At 43.0% G+C, this 17182-nt stretch overlaps 1 protein-coding gene across 2 annotated transcripts in view; it reads right to left on the bottom strand.

Moving 5' to 3' along the window:
- BAALC (BAALC, MAP3K1 and KLF4 binding) overlaps nucleotides 1-17182 on the bottom strand; it is a 78693-nt gene that overhangs the window by 5003 nt on the left and 56508 nt on the right. Inside the window, exon 2 of one of the 2 annotated variants that reach the window (XM_011373257.2) lies at nucleotides 9327-9490. In XM_011373257.2, the coding sequence (XP_011371559.1) occupies nucleotides 9327-9490 (164 nt within the window). Of the gene's footprint in view, nucleotides 1-9326; nucleotides 9491-17182 lie in introns of those variants that run through there. The other variant, XR_002783527.1, reaches the window with a different exon arrangement.

Raw genomic sequence — 17182 nt, 5'->3', positions numbered from 1 at the left:
ACGTCTCCCACTTTGCCCAAGACTGACCTGTTTTAAAACTGAAAGTCCCACTTTCGGAGAGCCTCCCCAGACCCCTGCCAATCAGGACAGCTGGTGGCCCCAGTGACAGCCATTAACATTAATTCTATTTGCAAAATGATGTCTGTCAAACGGATTAAATTTAAATAGGTAACTTTCTTATTCTATTGAAACTATGACTACTGTTACTACGACTTCTAAATAACAAGACATTTGGATAAAGGACAAACTGGAGTTCTGTCTTCCTGTGATAAGCACAGAAGGTTCCAGGCCATACCTAATCCATTTTCAAATAATTACATTAAGAAAATTGAGCAATTACAACAAGTGTATTTTCTTGGAAGTGTTTTATAAAAGGGAAGCTTTCAAACCTAAGGCATGGATGGAAAGGCACCTGCCCCTCTGATGGCAGCACGGATATTCAGGGGACCAGTCATTGCTGCAATCTAGTGACACCTTGGAAACCTCAGGTTTTAAGCCTGAGAAAGAAGGTGCAAAGAGAATTACAACGCCAGATTATTTTCTCTAGAAGTTCCGAGAAGTAGGTTGCTTTGCCCTCCTGTGACAAAAGAGCTACAGAGATACAAAGAACTATTATATATTTTGTTCCTCTGGGTCTATGACATTTTGTATGACATAGATATTTTCCCCTCTGATGTGATTTTGAACCAGCCAAAACCTTTTTATTGAAAATCTCACCTCTTTATTTAATGACATGAAAAGAAAATGTGTCTTTATTGCAATCGCTGGCTTAAAAAAAAAATCTTATGATTCTCGACTGGATGAGAGAAGCCTGTTTGGCACCTTTCGCTTTTTTAGAGTGTCTGCTAGGTCAATCCTTCCTCCACTTCTAAAATTCTTGTTTTGTGAGTTTTATCACCATTGACTTGTTAATGGGCCACTTTTTATTTCTCACCCAGTTTTACAGCTTTTCAACTCTTCCCTTGCCTCATCTTAATTTCTGCAGGTTTAGTATTCTGTGAATCATAGATTTTAGTCCTCTGAATACTGCCTCTTTAATTAAAAGTAATTTATTGGCTGCCATTTCTCAGTGGTGACCAGATTGACTGTGATAACTTCCTGGCAGCCTCAAACCCAGATGGACTTGTTTCTCTCGGGGTTTAAAGTCAACGCCTCAGCTCATTCCCTGTGGAAGTGGGGACAGCCTGGCTACTCCAGGAAGGCCTGGGCTCAAGAGTGCCGCTAAATCTGCTCAGCCTTCTTTCACTTTCCACCACCATGGAGACAAAAATGTCCTCAGCTTTACTTTGACTCCACAAATATATCTATACCTAACATGGGGTTGCATGTTAGGTATAGATATATACTTATATACTTAATTATATTAGTTTAGGTCTATATTTATATATATACTTATATACTTATATCTATACCTATATCTATATATAACTTTTCATAATTTCTTACAAACAACGAAGAAAACAAAGCTTACTGAGATGATTTATCAGACACCGCTTTTTTTGTACAACTATTTATTTTATTTTATTTTAAAAGCAATGCAGAATTATGGTAAAATAAATTTAAAGAGTAGAGAAGAGCACAGTGAAAAGCAATGCTTACTCCCCTGTTCTGGCCGCTCTTATGCTTCTCCCAGATGTAATCACAGCAAATGGTTTCTTATGGCTGGGATTTCCTAAGCATATTCGAGCATAGATAGGGCCATCTTCTTCTCTCTCCTGATGCTCTACTTTCTTCCTGGTCCTCAACTGGGGTTTGGATTATATATCTATTTGCTTGTTTACTTGCTTATTTCCTACATCCTCACCAGATTAGGAATTTCAAGAAAGTAGGGGCCCCCAGTCTGTCATGTTCACCACAGTGTCCTCAGAGTCTAACTTAGTGCCTGTCACATAATAGACACCTAACAAATAATCTGATGAACACATGTGTAAAGATAAACCTTCAGAGAGAAAAAAAAAAAAATCCCTGAGAACAGAACCTGTTTGATTTGTCCTGTCTAAACATCATAGAACTTTCCTACAGGGTTTCAGCTGTGCTTCTGGTTGATTGTTTCTTGCACCAACCCTGAGAGATGGCTGGAAATGTGACTGTGTTCCCTTTCCCAATGAGGCAGCTGAAGTCATTCAGGCCACACAATTTGCCCAAGGCCAATGTCAATACAGGTGGTGACCTGAACTGAAAATGGTGGCGGCAGATCCCACATCCAGCCTCCCACAACCGCCAAAGCTCAGCCTTGCTCCTCCATCACTTTGTTTCAGGTAACAGGAAGGAAGATCACGGATTTGGAGGCAGACAGACCTGAGTTTGTATTCCAGCGCAGCCAAATCAGTACTCCCTGCGCCATGCTGCCCAATTCCTAACCTCTCAGGGCCTGTGTGCCCAGGTGGGGGGTGACGCTACTGACCGCTTAGAGTTCTGAGGGTTAAAGATTACGCTATACATAATGTGTCTGGCTCATAGCGGACACACTGTAACATCTGAGAATGTTAGTTCTTGCCTCTACTCTGTCCTAAAAGATTAAAGACTAAGACTTGTCAGCTGCAATTCAAAACATTTTCCTTCTTTTCAGTCAAATTCCATTAAAGAGAGACAGAAAACAACAAACCTCTAGCTGATCCCGAATTCCATGGATTTATTTGCTGCTGTTTCATAAATTTTATAGCATTCATACGAGGCCGGTCAGGAAACATTTCATCTCAGCAAGTCTGCCAAGAGCCAGGTTGCCAGCCTCCAAAGGCATGGAACAGACCATGCCTCAGGCAAAACTCTCAAGAACTCCCCAAGCTTGGAGCAAATCCTGTGCAGACCACAGGCCTAAGCAAAGTACTCACTTAGGCAAACTTAGCCCTGAGTTTTTATCTGTCAGGTATCAAATAACAAAAGCAGGTGTTGCTTTGCAACTTGAACCTCAGATAGATCAAACACTAGGAAGGCAGTAGAACCTGCTTTAGAAAAGCAACTGGGTTCCCACAGAACAGTCATCAATCACATGACGGTGGCGCTGACTGGAGCTGTGGGAAACCTTTCTAACAGTGAAGTACTAGGCTGGTCTCATTTAATCAACATACAGCTGGTGAGGACCTACTAGGTGCATAACCCTGGAGGAGGCTCAGGGACAGAATGTGAAGAAAAAGAAGGAGGTTTCTGCCATGAGAGGATTCTAATCGAATTGTTTTTTTCTGCAGATCCTTAAGATAAATAGTGAGTCTTGCAATTCTTCATCTACATAAGACAGCAGCCGATATACACATGCTTGTGGAAATCACCACACACACACACACACACGCACACACACAGGTCCCACATCCCTATACTGCCAGGCTCGAACTCGTGAGCACATCCAAGTACCCTTCAAAGAGGCCTCCTTTTCTTTGGTTTTCTCCAATAGTTTCATTTAATTTTTCACCTCTTTTAATGTCTTGTTTTTGTTTTTCTAGAAGAAACTCATATTTACTTTTCAAACTCTTCACATATATCTCATATTACTGCCACCCAGGAGGAATTCTGGGCTGGCCCTAGCCTCTTCCCTGGGTCAGGCCTCCCTCTCTGGCCACAGACATTTCTGTGAGGCTTCACCTATCTTTCCGAGACTGGACCAAGTCTTGCCAACAATCAGACACTGGGGAGAAAGGGGAGGGAGAGCAGGAGGAGAAAGCTCTTTAGCTGAGAATGAGTCCAGGCATTGACTAATTCCTTTAGCTTGGTCTGGTCACTTTGCCAAGAATAATAAAGTAAGATGCAGCTTCTAAAGAGATTCATTGCAAGGCTAGCCACATACTGAGAGCTTTGTCTGCTTAGAGCTATATCCATATATAATTTCTACCCTGGCTGAATGCTTCAGGTAGTTCTGGGAGAAAAAAAAATAAGAGTCCTAAGCCTGAGGAAATGGCACATTCTGGTTGGAAGCAGCCCTGAGTTCCTGAACAATTAATTAGCAGGAGAGAACTAGCAGCTACACAGCTTCTTCTTGTGTTGTTTGTTGAGCCCGGGAAAGGAGCTGGGGGAAGGAGACCCAGTCGCTGATTTATCAGGCGAAGTCGAAAAGGTCCCAAGTGAATAGGGTGCCACGGAGAAAGAGAAAGAGCTCTGCATAGGGACGGTCAGTCCAATTTGTGAAAGTTCATTTTCATCACATTCTTTTTTGCCAGTTAGCACCTATCAACACTGGTTATAAGACAAGGCCAGAGGGAACTAAAAGAAAAAAGATACAGTTTTTTTCGGTGGGGCATGAAGTGGAGAAAGGCTCAGAACATGAGATGCCGTAGTTCACAGCCATTAGCAACATTAGCTGCCCTTTGTCATCGTTCAGAAAGTGATTTGAACTGTGGGGCCATTTATCTATGTCAAATAGAGTAGGTGCTATCCCCTACTAGTGGCCTTCTACTTCCTTCATAGCACCATTCTGAATCTATAAATACTTTGTTCGTTTATTTTATATGATCTGACTCCCCATCCTCACTCTCATTAAAATTGGCAGCTGAGCAAAGGACACTCATGCCTCTTCCACGCCTGAATCTTTGGCACTAGAACAGGGCCTGGTACCTAGACGGCGCTCAGTAAATGAGCTTTCGATAGCCTTTAACACCCAAACTTGTTTCGTAAACCTGAATGGGGATGCTGCAGCAGGCACACACGTAAGGATGCATGCTCCACGAACGGGTTCTTCTGGAGAAGGAAAGCTTTAAAAAAAAATGGCCTGATGATCTACAGGGAAATGCTGTGAAATTCTAATAGGTCGTCTTGAGGGATGCAAAAGAGGACGGGAGGTGGCGAATGGATACTGCCTGGGCCGGACACTGAAAATTCAGGAAGCTTTAGCCCAGAGTATAAGAGACAGCCTAGGAAGAAACGGTACGTCGAAGGCCCTGGAGAATATAGAAAGAAAACTAATTTCTTTGGATAGTTTCTAGTCAGCTGTGTTGCCATGAGATAGCTCTACTGACAGAAGCTTCAGTCAGAGGCAAACTTGTCTTGTAAACTGACGCTTTAGATATAAAACCTTTGCCATGGCCCTTCAGGGGCCTGAGACATCTGCTAGCTGGTGAGGTCTCAGGATAGAAAGGCCACTGATGCATTTCGACAACAGTCTGAACACTTAAAACTGAAGTTATCTGCTTCCTGATCTTATTTTGGAAATAGTTACAACACAGCCATTGTTCACTGAATTGTGAAAACAAAAGCTGCAGGGAAGACTTATCAGCACGCACCATCTATGCTGTAGTGCTGCGTGGGTCAGGAGTGTTGGTCTTCACTGCCCTGCGACACAGTTTGAACTGGCTTCGCTCACCCCATTTTAATTATGACACAGCTCTCAGAGTGTATGTGAGTGTGGTGTGAGGAGTGCTTTCCTTAGCTATCTCTGAGTCTCCATTCTCACCTGTAAACTGGAGACAGTGATATCAACATTTTAGAGTCATTACGAGGATTAAGTGAGATAATATAACAAAATGCTTAGCACCCTATGCTGTGCCTAGAAGGCTGCTATCACAGGCCTAAGGAAGAAGAACTAAGTACAACTAAGAGGCCTTAAATTCTTATGTCTCATAACCAGAACTCATCTGCTTCCGGTTAGCATGTAAAGCGGTGTAACCACTTTGGAAAATTATTTATTTGTCAGTATCCATAAAGTCGCATATATCCCCATTCTATGAAACGGCAATTCACTCCCAGGTATAGATCCCAAAGAAGTAAATGCCCACAGAAGGGCATGCACAGGAATGTTCCACAGAAACAACCTAAGTGTCCTTCGATGGATGACTGGATAAAGAAGATGTGGTACATATATCCAATGGAATACTACACAACCATAAAAAGATGAAATATTGCCACTCGTGACAATATGGATGGATGTTGAGAGTATCATGCCAAATGATATAAGTCAGATGGAAAAGGACAATAACTGTATGATTTCATTCATATGTGGGATATAAAACAGAAAGCACAAATGAACAAACCAAACAAAAAAAATAAACTCATAGATGTGGACAACAGAATGGGTGGTTACCAAGAGGAAAGGGGGTGGGGGGAGGATGCAGAGGGCAAAGGCAGTCAAGCGTCTGGTGACGGAAGGGGACCAGACTTTGGGCAGTGAGCACACTATGGAGTATACGGATATTGTATTATAAAGTTGTACACCTAAAGTTTATATAGTGTTATGAACCTATGTTACCCTAATAAATTTAACTAAATTTTTTTTTAATTAAAAAAAAAAATACACATACAGACCAAAAAAAAAGTTAACAGCCATATTGTTCACAATAGCCTCAAACTGAAAACAACCCAAATGTCCTTCCAGTAGATTGGTTAAATTGGGCTATAGTGATGTAATGGAATGCACATAACAATGAAAATGAGGAAATTTTTGCAACTCACAACATGCAGGATTCTTGCCAGCATGATGCTGAACACAAGAAGCCAGACACAAAAGAGCATATGCTGCATCATTCCATCTATAAAAACTTCAGAAATAAAACTGGCTTACAGTGCCGAATGTCAGGAAAGTTGTTGTGTTGTGGGGGGCAGAAGGTGACAGGGGAGGGGCACAGATGGATTTGTGGGCTAGTGATAATGTTCTATGTCTTCATATGGAAGATGGTTACATGAGACTGTCGTCACCTTATAAAAAGTTATTGAACTTGAGACTTGTGCATTTTTATTTATGTATGTTATATAGTTGGTAGATTGCGTTACTGCTCCTAATTCTTAGCTGTGTCTCCACTGGGGACACAGGATATTTCCTTGTCCTACTGATGTAGAGCTTGTTCATGTGATTTGCTTTGGCCAATAAGAGTTTGGTTGATATGATGTAAGCAGAGACATAAAATGTGTTTGAGTAGTTCGGTTTTGCCCTCTTGAGTTTCTGCTGTCAGGGAAGAAAAAATTTTCCTTCTACTCTTATAAGTTCTTCTGGCTAGTTTAAGAATTAAATTGACATGACATGGATTAACAGGAGAAAATTAAGTTTAATTTCATACCTATGGAGGTCTCATAGATATGGAACCTAAAGAAATGACCAAAGCAGATAGATTTTATACATTTTAGACAAAGAAACCATAAATTTGTGAGGAATTGACATGACAAAGAAACTTAGGCTTGGGTGTTTAATTAGTGAAGAATCTAAGCAGAGTTTTTTTTTTACACAGCCCTCTCAGCCCTGAATTTTTTATCTCTGGCAATAAGGATGTCTCTCCAGCTCCTGGTGAGCTGGGAGGGCACCTTTCACACAGGAGATTTATTTCCTGCTTTCAGAGAGACAAAGGATGGTCAGAGTGTCCTTTTTGCTCCAGTTGTTTCTTCAGTAACTTTAATTCAAAATAATACACCAAAGTGGCATAGTTTGGGGCAGCCTGCCCTGATCCCCAGCACTATCATAGTCCTGAGAAGGATATACCTCAATGCTGCTGCTCTTTTGGCCTGATTCCCAGAATAATACACGTGGAGAAGATTCAGCCTGGAGCCTGAAGCTGGCCTAGCCCATGCAAGTTGCAGCTGATTGCAAGGAGTGAAAAAGATCATTGTTTTAAGACACTGAATGTTGACGTGCTTTGTTATACAGCATTATTATGAGAATAGGTGACTAATACATTATTCTTCAATAAAAAGGCACTTTAAGATCTCTATGCTCCTCTTTTCTAATAGTTACCTGTTTCAATTTAGTTACTGACATCCACCTCCAGCACTTAAATGGCTTATTCATGTCATATAAATGAACTTCAGCTTCCTTGTCTATAAAATGGGGATAATGCTTATTTCACAATGCTCTTGGGAGGATTTAATGAGCCAGAAGACCTAAAAGACTCTGTAAATTGCAAAACACAATTTTAAAGTGATGGATGATGGGGGCAGGAAGTGAGGTGGGAAAGCAAGTGTGTGGATCATTCCACACATAAGGCAAAGTTCCTTCCTCCGTCCGTGGCCCGTCCTGGCTCAGAGCGTGAGGGCACAGTGGGAGCAGGAGGGGACAAATGTCAGGGCCTACACTAGAGCACTCACCAGGCTTCTGAGCACAGTTCTGTGGGGCCCAGACTGCCTTGGGAGATGGCAATGATTAGGCATCTCAAAGGCCAGCTTATGCACAGGCAAAGTAGGGGATACAGGACCCTAGGAAGGCCACTGCTACCCTTAAATCTATCCTCTACGCATTGCCTTCTACGGTGCTAAAGGGCCATTATCAGTCTTTCATTTAATTGTGTTACAGTACTGTGTGCCTAACCCTCCCCTGCTAATGCTTACTGCCTTTCTCATGGCACTTCTCGGTTACAAAAAGCAGGACCATCTGTTCTCTCATTTTGGTATTATTTCCATCGTGTAGATAAGAAACCTGAGGCTCTGAAAGATTAAGTGATTCCTGCAAGGCTACTTAGTTAATGAGTGTTAGAGCTGAATGTGCAACAAGTTTTTTGACCAAAGCTTAGAGAGGTAACTCACGGACGCGAGCAAGAATTCCATCATTAGATCTTCAGAAAGCAGGTGGCATTGGCCTAAGAAGACAGGACCAGTAAGTTTTGACAGCGGATGGGGGCAAAAATGGGCTTAAAGCATTGGGGGAGCAGTGGACTGTGAATGGGGAGGGGCAAGGGGAAAACGAGGAAGCGGGAAGGAGGGATGGCGTGAGAAGAGGAACGGACGCAAAGCCTGAGCTGGCCTGCTAAGCGCATTTGTTCCCATGGAGAAGCCAGGGCAGTGGCAGGAGCACCTCCCAACAATAGCTCTGGGAGGAAAGAAAGGATCAGAAAGGATGCCAGCTAGACCAGGGACACTGCAGCCCTGTCTCCTAACAGCAACAGTCGGGCTGCCACCACATTCCGCAGTCTCCAAGAGCCCCTCTTGGGAACTCTCACACTGCCCACCTAGTTGGAAGGGCTGAGATAAAATGCCAGGCTTGTCTCCTGCCACACTGGTCTTCTCTCCCCTTCTCTGCCTACCTCCCACCCTGCAACCTGAGACTGGCCAACTGCCTGGCCTAAGACTGGCTCCTGTAACCAGCACAGTCCTCATCATCAAGATGGTTAATGCTGACACAGAAAAGGAGATTCCTGAACAAAGCTGTATTTAAGCAAACACACACTTCCTTTAGAGTGCAATATCAAGGACCCGTTTCTGCTAATTAAACAAAACATGGCAACCCTCAAGGCAGGGGTTGCGGTAAGGGTGGGGTCTTGCTATTTTGTTTGCAATGATTTTCACATGGGCGAGGCAGAGAATTTCTGTCGGCGAGGGGAACCTTCCCCGACCCTTCCCTGGGTGCAGTCTCGGCTTGGCCCTGCGCTGGAGCCAGCGTCTCTCCCTTTCTCCAGTCCCAAGTCAGTTCTATGGCTGTGACCTACCTCTGTGGTCCGAAGGCCATTCTGTTTCTGGGTCAGAGAGCCTGAGCTGAGGCTCTGAGGATTCGGGCACTGGGTCCCACAGCTCATCTTCTCTGGGTTGGATATCCCACCTGGGGCTGCAGACCGGGGCACACCATTGGAAGACAGTCCATCCTCCAGCACACCTGGGGGAGGGAAGCAGAGGATGGCACCAGAGTCTTGCACAGGACAATGACTACAAACAATCCCCAAGAGTGTGAAAAAAACATAGCCAAAAAGAAGAGTCACCAGATATCCTAGCATCTTTCTTGTAAGAACATGTGTCTGTTTACAAAAATGATATTTAAATAAAAAATAATTTTGTAAGCTGGAATTTTTACTTAAGAATATATTGATGGCATTTTACCATGCCATTAAATATTCTGCCACATGATTTTTCACATATAGTCTGCTACTGGGTGGATGTGTCACCATTTATTTTACTAATCCCCTCTAGTTGGATATTTGTTTTCACTTTCTCAAAATAAATGTTACTGCGATGAAACTCCTTGTGGTTAAAGCTTTGACTCTTAATGACTTCCTTAGGATGAATTCCTAGAAGTGGGATCATTGATTTGAAGGTTACACAGTTTTTCCCATAATTCTATCTCAAGATGTTCGACTGAGTTCCTCCCATAACAAATGTCAAGAAATGATAGAATAAAGTCTAAATAAATACTCTTTCTGAAACACAAGATGAGGACTACGATGATAGATTCAGGGATAAGAGCATCTGACTGAAAAGAGAAGCCTGCATGAGGCACAAGGTGCAGCAGCAAGCGGGAGGCGAGAGGCGAGCAGACGGAGGCTCTGCGGCGCCACGAGAAGGCCAGGGCCAGCCGTGCATATTGGCCATTCTATTCCTCCGCCAGCTCGGGCCAGTCAGCAACGATGGAGCAGTCTACGAGGGTGGGATATTGTGATAGAATAATAAATATCTACCTGGTCTTTGTTCCCAGTTCCTGGCACAGAGCTCCTAAAACCTTCTAACAATTTCCTAAATGATGGAGGTAATAGCAGCATCTTTTGTTATAACATTGGTCTTTGCTCCTGGTACATGACACAGAGCTCCTAAATCCCGTGGAATTCTTAGTGATACTTAGAATAAATGTCAGTAAAGTGTTCCTGAGTTCTGTGAGTCATTCTAGCAAATTATCTGGCTTACTCAGAACTGAAAAAAGAGTGAAACCTCAAAATGAAATAGATTATCTACTACAATAGATGACTGGCTAAAGAAGCAGTGGTACATATATACAATGGAATATTACTCAGCCATAAGAAGAGATGAAATACTGCCATTTGCGACAACATGGATGGACCTCGAGATAATCATGCTAAGTGAAATAAGCCAGATAGAAAAGGTTGCCTATTGGTTAATTACGTGTGTGTGTGTTTTTTTTTATTGTCAAGTTCATTTGCCTATCTTTCCTTGGGGGTGTTTGCCTGGGTTTGCTTTTAATCAAACTTAAGTAAAACAAACAAAATCCTTTCCCAGAGGGTTAAGAAATAATTTGCCACGAGGCGAGTCTCAGAAGCACAGTGTATCTGATATAATAAAGGAGGGAGGGGTGGTTGACTAAGCAGAGTTGATGAGGCTCCAGTCCTAACACAGCTGTGGAAGAAGTGATCTAAAGGACTCACATGTCCACATGTCATCCATCTGCTCTGCAAACTGCTAAGAGATTCTCAACTGTGGCCACGGGATAGAAATCAGAATTCAAATCGATTCAAAGTCACAATAGAAAATGCTTGGTCCGGAGTTTCCAGATTGGCCGGCCATAGTACACAGGGGCACTGTGGATGGGTTCCAGATGTGCAGAGAGATGGATTCCTTCAGCTAAGCTCACCCCAAATCTTTGTGCCCTGCTTCCTCTTCCAGTAGGCAATCTATACCCCTTCTCTTCCCATTCCCCTTTCATCCTATACCAGAAGGGCCTCAAATGCAGGTGTAAGCATACTCCAGTACACAATTCAATCTCTGTCTCCACTGCTCCCTGCACACAGCTGCCCCTTGGCCGAGGGGTGTGCAAACCTGGAGAGTGAATTAAGAGAAGAGGCTCATGAAGTACCCTAGAAACGGTCATGATGTGATTTGGGCTGGTAATTCCAGGGTCCTGACACACACATAAGAATCTATAATAGAGCTTCTCAGTGTGGTTCAGGGATGAAACTGTTGTGACCAGTCTGCTGTGGGTTAAGCGTGAAAACAACGCAAGCACTTAGAAGTTTCTATGGCAACTATGACATTGCTGGAACGTCAAGGGTGAACTTGTCTGACTGAACTTCTCAGATTAAATAAGGTATAGACCAGTTTGGTGCTGTCAACTCAAGTGGTGTGGCTTGTGTGTTAGTCACTCATGGTAGGGCCACATACATGTCTGTGATGGACTGGGGAAAGAAAAAGCAACCGGTCCTGAAGGAGGGCTGGGGGATTTGGCGGTTGTGTTCCCTTGGCCCCTAGATAATTTGCCTTGGGGGCAAGAGGGAGCCAAGGGGGGCGGGATCTAAACCACAAGACCAAAGCAGAGACTCAGCTAAATTCAGTCTAGGGTGGAACTGCCTTCTACCCTTGAAGCTGCTGAGCGTGACTCAAGGCTAGCTAGTGCTAACTTGGCTGTTACCCACAGTGTGCCATATGAATGCTACCTTTTTCTTTTTTTTTAACTCTTTAAAAACTCTCCGTTATAGATTTACTTGATATTTAAACTGAGTCTGCAAGTTCAGACCTACATGTATAGATTGCTTCATGGTTGTTAGAGGCAAATATCACCATTTTCTAAGTGTGCCATGACTGGATACCTGGGTTGAGGGTGGGTAAGGGGTTCTGCTGAGCCATCCACTGACTGCACCATGGTGCTTCCAGCCTGGATGGGTATGGCCACCACCTTGTCCCACTCTGAGATACTTTAAGATGTGTACTTGACCCCAATCCTCCCCACGGCCATGGCCGGACCCCTGTGGGGCTTAGAGGACACGGAACACAGCTCCCTTTCCCCTCCCCCATCATGTAACCCAGTTTCTGACCCAAGAGGAGGGCAGCAAGGTGGGAATGAGAGTTAGAGACATCCAGGGCCAGGGCTGGGGCCAAGCAGTAGAGAACACACCCCACAGAGGCAGACAGACAACAGGACGTGGGACCAAGCATCAGTCAGAGTGCCAAGCCCCTGGTATAAGTTTCGATGTTCCATTAGACTTCACTTACAAAACATAAATTCAGAGATAAAATTAAGGATTTCAAGATGGTGTCTGCAGAGCACTAAATCCTAAGCATAGGGACCCTCCTGAGCCTGGCAGGCTGGGTGCAGCGGCACTTGCTGCACACCCATGAAGCCTCTAACACCTGACAGAGATCAAGGCAGAGCTGCTGTGGCTGAGGTGCAAAGGGCCAGTCCTTCCCTCTCTAAAGCCCTCCCCCGCATTCCCTGGGCATCTCTGCTGAGCTTCAGGGCTCTTAGAAACACAGATTGAAGATCACTCAATTGGTCTGGTGTTTTGTTTTCATTGGTGGCTGAACAAAAATTAAAACTCTGGTTTCTTAATCCCCATTCCGGGGACCTCCTCATCTATTAAATGAGAATAACATTTCCTTCTTCATAGGGCTATTATAAGGATTAACTGAGACACCATAGATAGTCTTACAGTGTTTGGCACATACATTGTACTTATTATTATTTATGGCCCGACACCAGTTGCCTTGTCTCCTTGTGCTGCCTCTGTGCATTAGCTACATTACTTACATTCTGGATTTATTAGTCCCACATTCGGCGTCCCCAAAGTGCTTAACGACTGGCCCACTGAGCTTGTTAACAAGCCGAGGAGCTCTGATGACATGCAAAGAAACAGGGCTGGGCTTGGGAACTGGCACTGCCAAAGAGTGAGCAGGGGCCATCTGCTCGGTGTGGTCAAGAGACCACTTTGGGAGGTCAGGAATATGGGGTCATTTACTGTTACTTCGGCCTGCAACAAACCAGGTGATTTTGCTGTGTGGATTTAACTGAATTTGTATTTTCTAATTCTAAAAATAATAGGCTCAATGTTAGAAAACTTGTAAAACTATAGAAAAGCACCAAGGAAAAATAATTTTTACCTCATTACTCAGAGATATCACTGTTAAAAGGAGGCGTGTGTTCTTCCAGCAGATGCTACTGGTGCTCAACCACGTCCACTCGCCCGACTCCTGCACCCATCCCCCAGCTATCGTGGATGTTGGTTCACACCTGCCCCCTTCTCCTAAGGCTTGCCCTTGGCTAAAGGAAACCCTCTCACCAGGAGAGACTGGCCACTTATATCAGGGGCAGCTGGTGGCCAATGATCAACTATAAGTATATGTGTACAGGAGAGAAGGGAGTTGTATAACAGCCCAGTCCCCTCACCTCTGAACAGCACAATTTCTGTCCCTTCATTCCGAAGCAACCCATGGGATCAGGCTGAGGCTAGACTAATTCTGAAGCCACATCTTTGCCCAGCTCCTTCTCCTGGCCCCCTCTGCTTCTCCCACTCCCTCCCTCAGTTCCCCTATCAGGGTGGTCTCTAGAAGTCGCTTGCATAAAATCCCTATCTCAGGCTCTGCTTCTAGAGAACTGAATCTAAGACAGTGTATGCCAGGTGTATTCCTTTTGCCCCTCCACACTCACTCTCCTCTCCTCTCTACCCTGTTCTGTCTCAGGACACTGACCTGAATGCACCATATCAACAGGCTCCCTTGCCCCCTGGCTTCTAGTTGGATTTGCAGTAGCAGACTGAGGTTGGGTCTTTACTCCTTTGGTTCCTTCCTTGTAGTGTGGCCATGGGGGCTCTGTGTTCTCTACATACTCTTCCACCAGAAGAGAGCGCAGAACCCAGAGAAACCCAAGCGATTGTGTAATGAGGAGATTCCTGATGACTTCAGGGAGAGCTCAGAGGAGTAGTGGGAACAGAGGATAGATGGCAGGTTGCTGAGGAGGGAGTTATGGATGTGGAATCAGTTAGGATTCTTCGCTGTAAGCAACAGAAATCGACTCCAGTAAGTTAAAATAGAAAAAGAATTCTTTTAAGCGATGTGGGAAGCTCACAGACTTTCTGAGAGGGCTGGAGGTTGATGCGTGGAAGCTATCTATGAAGAAGCAATGTCCCAAATCCCTCCATGGAGCCTGTCCCACAAACCCCCTGACACTGCTGCTGTGCTTATTCTAAAAAGTTATGTTGTTTTCTGACATTCAATTTTAATTGCGTGTCCTGAATTTTACTGGCAATCTCCTGGGTTTCAAGTGCCCAGTCTGGGGGAACGCTGTTGTGAAAGCTGCACTGTATGAGACCCTGAGCTCCATCTGCATCTGTGCCCCTTGCTACCCTCTCAAGCCTGGTTGGTGAGAAAATGACCCTTATTTTATAGGAGAAGAAACTGAAGTTCAACCAAGGTTCTGTACTTTTCCAAAACTATAGTCTTAGCAAATAGTTACATTTCTGTAGAGGGCAAGCTCTCATGTAGGTGACTTTCAAATTTTAGTATGCGTGGGACTTGCCTGAGGTGTCTGTCAAAATGCAGATCTTTATACCCAGCCCCTAAAATTTCAGCTTCAGTAGGGGCCTGAGAATATGCATTTTCCCAAATTTCTTCTACCCCATTTTCCACCCTCTGTGATTCTGAGCCAGGGAACTATTAAGACCTCACTTTGAGGTTTCAACGACACTCATGCGGGTTTTGAGGGTTATATGCAAAATGCCCATCTATTTCTTTCCGCCGTGAATTCTATAGTAGTAAACTGAGGGACATTTGTGTGCCCCTAAGGTATGTCTTTTTTTGGACACTCTTCACAAAATGTTTATTCTCTCTAGAAGACAAGCCAAATCACTGACTTTGCAAAAGATAGAAAACAGCTGTGTCCAATGCTTGCTGACAAATTGCAACCAGTGACTTCTTGCCAAAGTTTCTTGCTCTTTTGAAAATGAAGCTGGGAGGGGGGCAGATCTTAAAAATTAAAAATGAACCATGTGGAGAGCAGGCCAAGGGGAAATTCCTCCTTAACCCAAACACCTGGCTTTCCCTGGTGACGGTGTTCACAGAGTCTGTCCAAAGTCACTGAAAGTCATTTCTTCGATGACTGAAAACTGAAGTATAAGACATTAACAGTCTACCTGGGAAGAATCTCCTAAAGTCACATCAGATGAAACTTTGTGGCTCATCAAACAGTGTCCGGGCTCAGGCCCTGAACACAGGGCTGCTGATAATTTTGTCAGAACTGATGTATACATTAAATAAATTGCAAATACTGAGTCATTTGCTGAGAATTTGTCTTTTCAAAATGAACTAGAAGGTGGGAGGGTGTCTGTCAATTTTTCAATCTGATGAGAAATTTTTGAGCACACATTATATGAAGCTGGTAGTTGACATTTGTATGGCTAATACAAAAAAATTCTTTAAAAATTGTGAGTAACCATCACATTTATGGTCAACTGACTTTGGGTAACGGTGCCAAAACAGTACAATGAGAAAAGAATTTTTTTTTTTAAACAAGTGTGTGGAACAACTGGATATCTACATGTAAAATAGTGAAACTGGACCCCTACCTCACATCATATACAAAAGTTACCCCAAATGGATCAAAGATCTAAATATAAGAGCTAAAACACTTAAGAGAAACACAGGCATAAATCTTCATGACTTTGGATTAGGCAATGAATTTTTTAAAAAATGACCACAAAAGCACAACAAACAATAACACAAAATAGATAAATTGGATATCATTAAAATTTAAAACTTTTGTGCTTCAAGGACACCATGAAAAGACAATTCACAGAATGGGAGAAAATTTTTGCAAATTATATATCTGATAAGGGATTCTTACTCCCAAAAAACTCTTATAACTCAATAATAAAAAAGACAAATAACCAAATTAAAATATGTCAAAGGATTTAAACAGACAGTTCTCAAAAAAAGATATGCAGATGCCAATAAGCAAAGGAAAATGTGTTCAACATCATTAACTATAAGAGAAGTACAAATCAAAACTACAATGAGATATTGCTTCATACCCGCTGGGATGGCTATAATGAAGAAGATAATAACAAGTGTTGGTAAAAATGTGGAGAATTTGGAACCCTCATACACTGCTGGTGGGGATGCAAAATGGCATAGTCACTTCATTATCAGTCTGGCAGTTCCTCCAAAGGTCAGACATAGAGTTACCATATTACCCAGAAATTCCGCTCCTAGATATATACTCAAAAGAAATGAAAACCTATGTCCACATAGACTGCACATGAATGTTCACAGCAGAATCATTCATAATAGCCAAAGAGTAGAAACAACCTGAATATCTATCAACTGATGGATGCATACATAAAATATGGTATATACATATCATGAAATATTATTTGGCAATAAAGAAAACGAAGTACTGATCCATGCTACGACATTGACAAACCTTGAAAACATTATGCTAAGTGAAAGAAGCCAGTTACAGAAGGCCACATATTATATCCCTCCATTTATATGAAATGTTTAGCAATAGGCAAATCTATAGATAGAAAAGTTGATTAGTGGTTACCTAGGGCTGGGGTTGTTGGAGGAAAATGAGGACTGACAATTAATAGATAAGGGATTTCTTTTTAAGCTGATGAAAATATTCTAAAATTGATTGTGGAGATGGTTGTACTACTCTGAGAATATACTAGAAGCCATTTAATTGTACACTTTAAATAGGTCAATTGTATAATATGTGAATTATAGTTCAATAAGCTGTAATTAAAAGAATAGTGAGCAACACATTTTGGAAGGTTATATTGACTAAAGAAGCACATGTGAACTTGAAAAGCATTGGCTGGGGAGAGAAACTGACTAATGTATCTACGTAGTCCGT

The sequence above is a fragment of the Pteropus vampyrus genome, unplaced genomic scaffold (genome assembly GCF_000151845.1).
Source record: "Pteropus vampyrus isolate Shadow unplaced genomic scaffold, Pvam_2.0 Scaffold222, whole genome shotgun sequence".
Taxonomy (NCBI): domain Eukaryota; kingdom Metazoa; phylum Chordata; class Mammalia; order Chiroptera; family Pteropodidae; genus Pteropus; species Pteropus vampyrus.
This window is presented reverse-complemented; position numbering and strand designations above follow the sequence as displayed.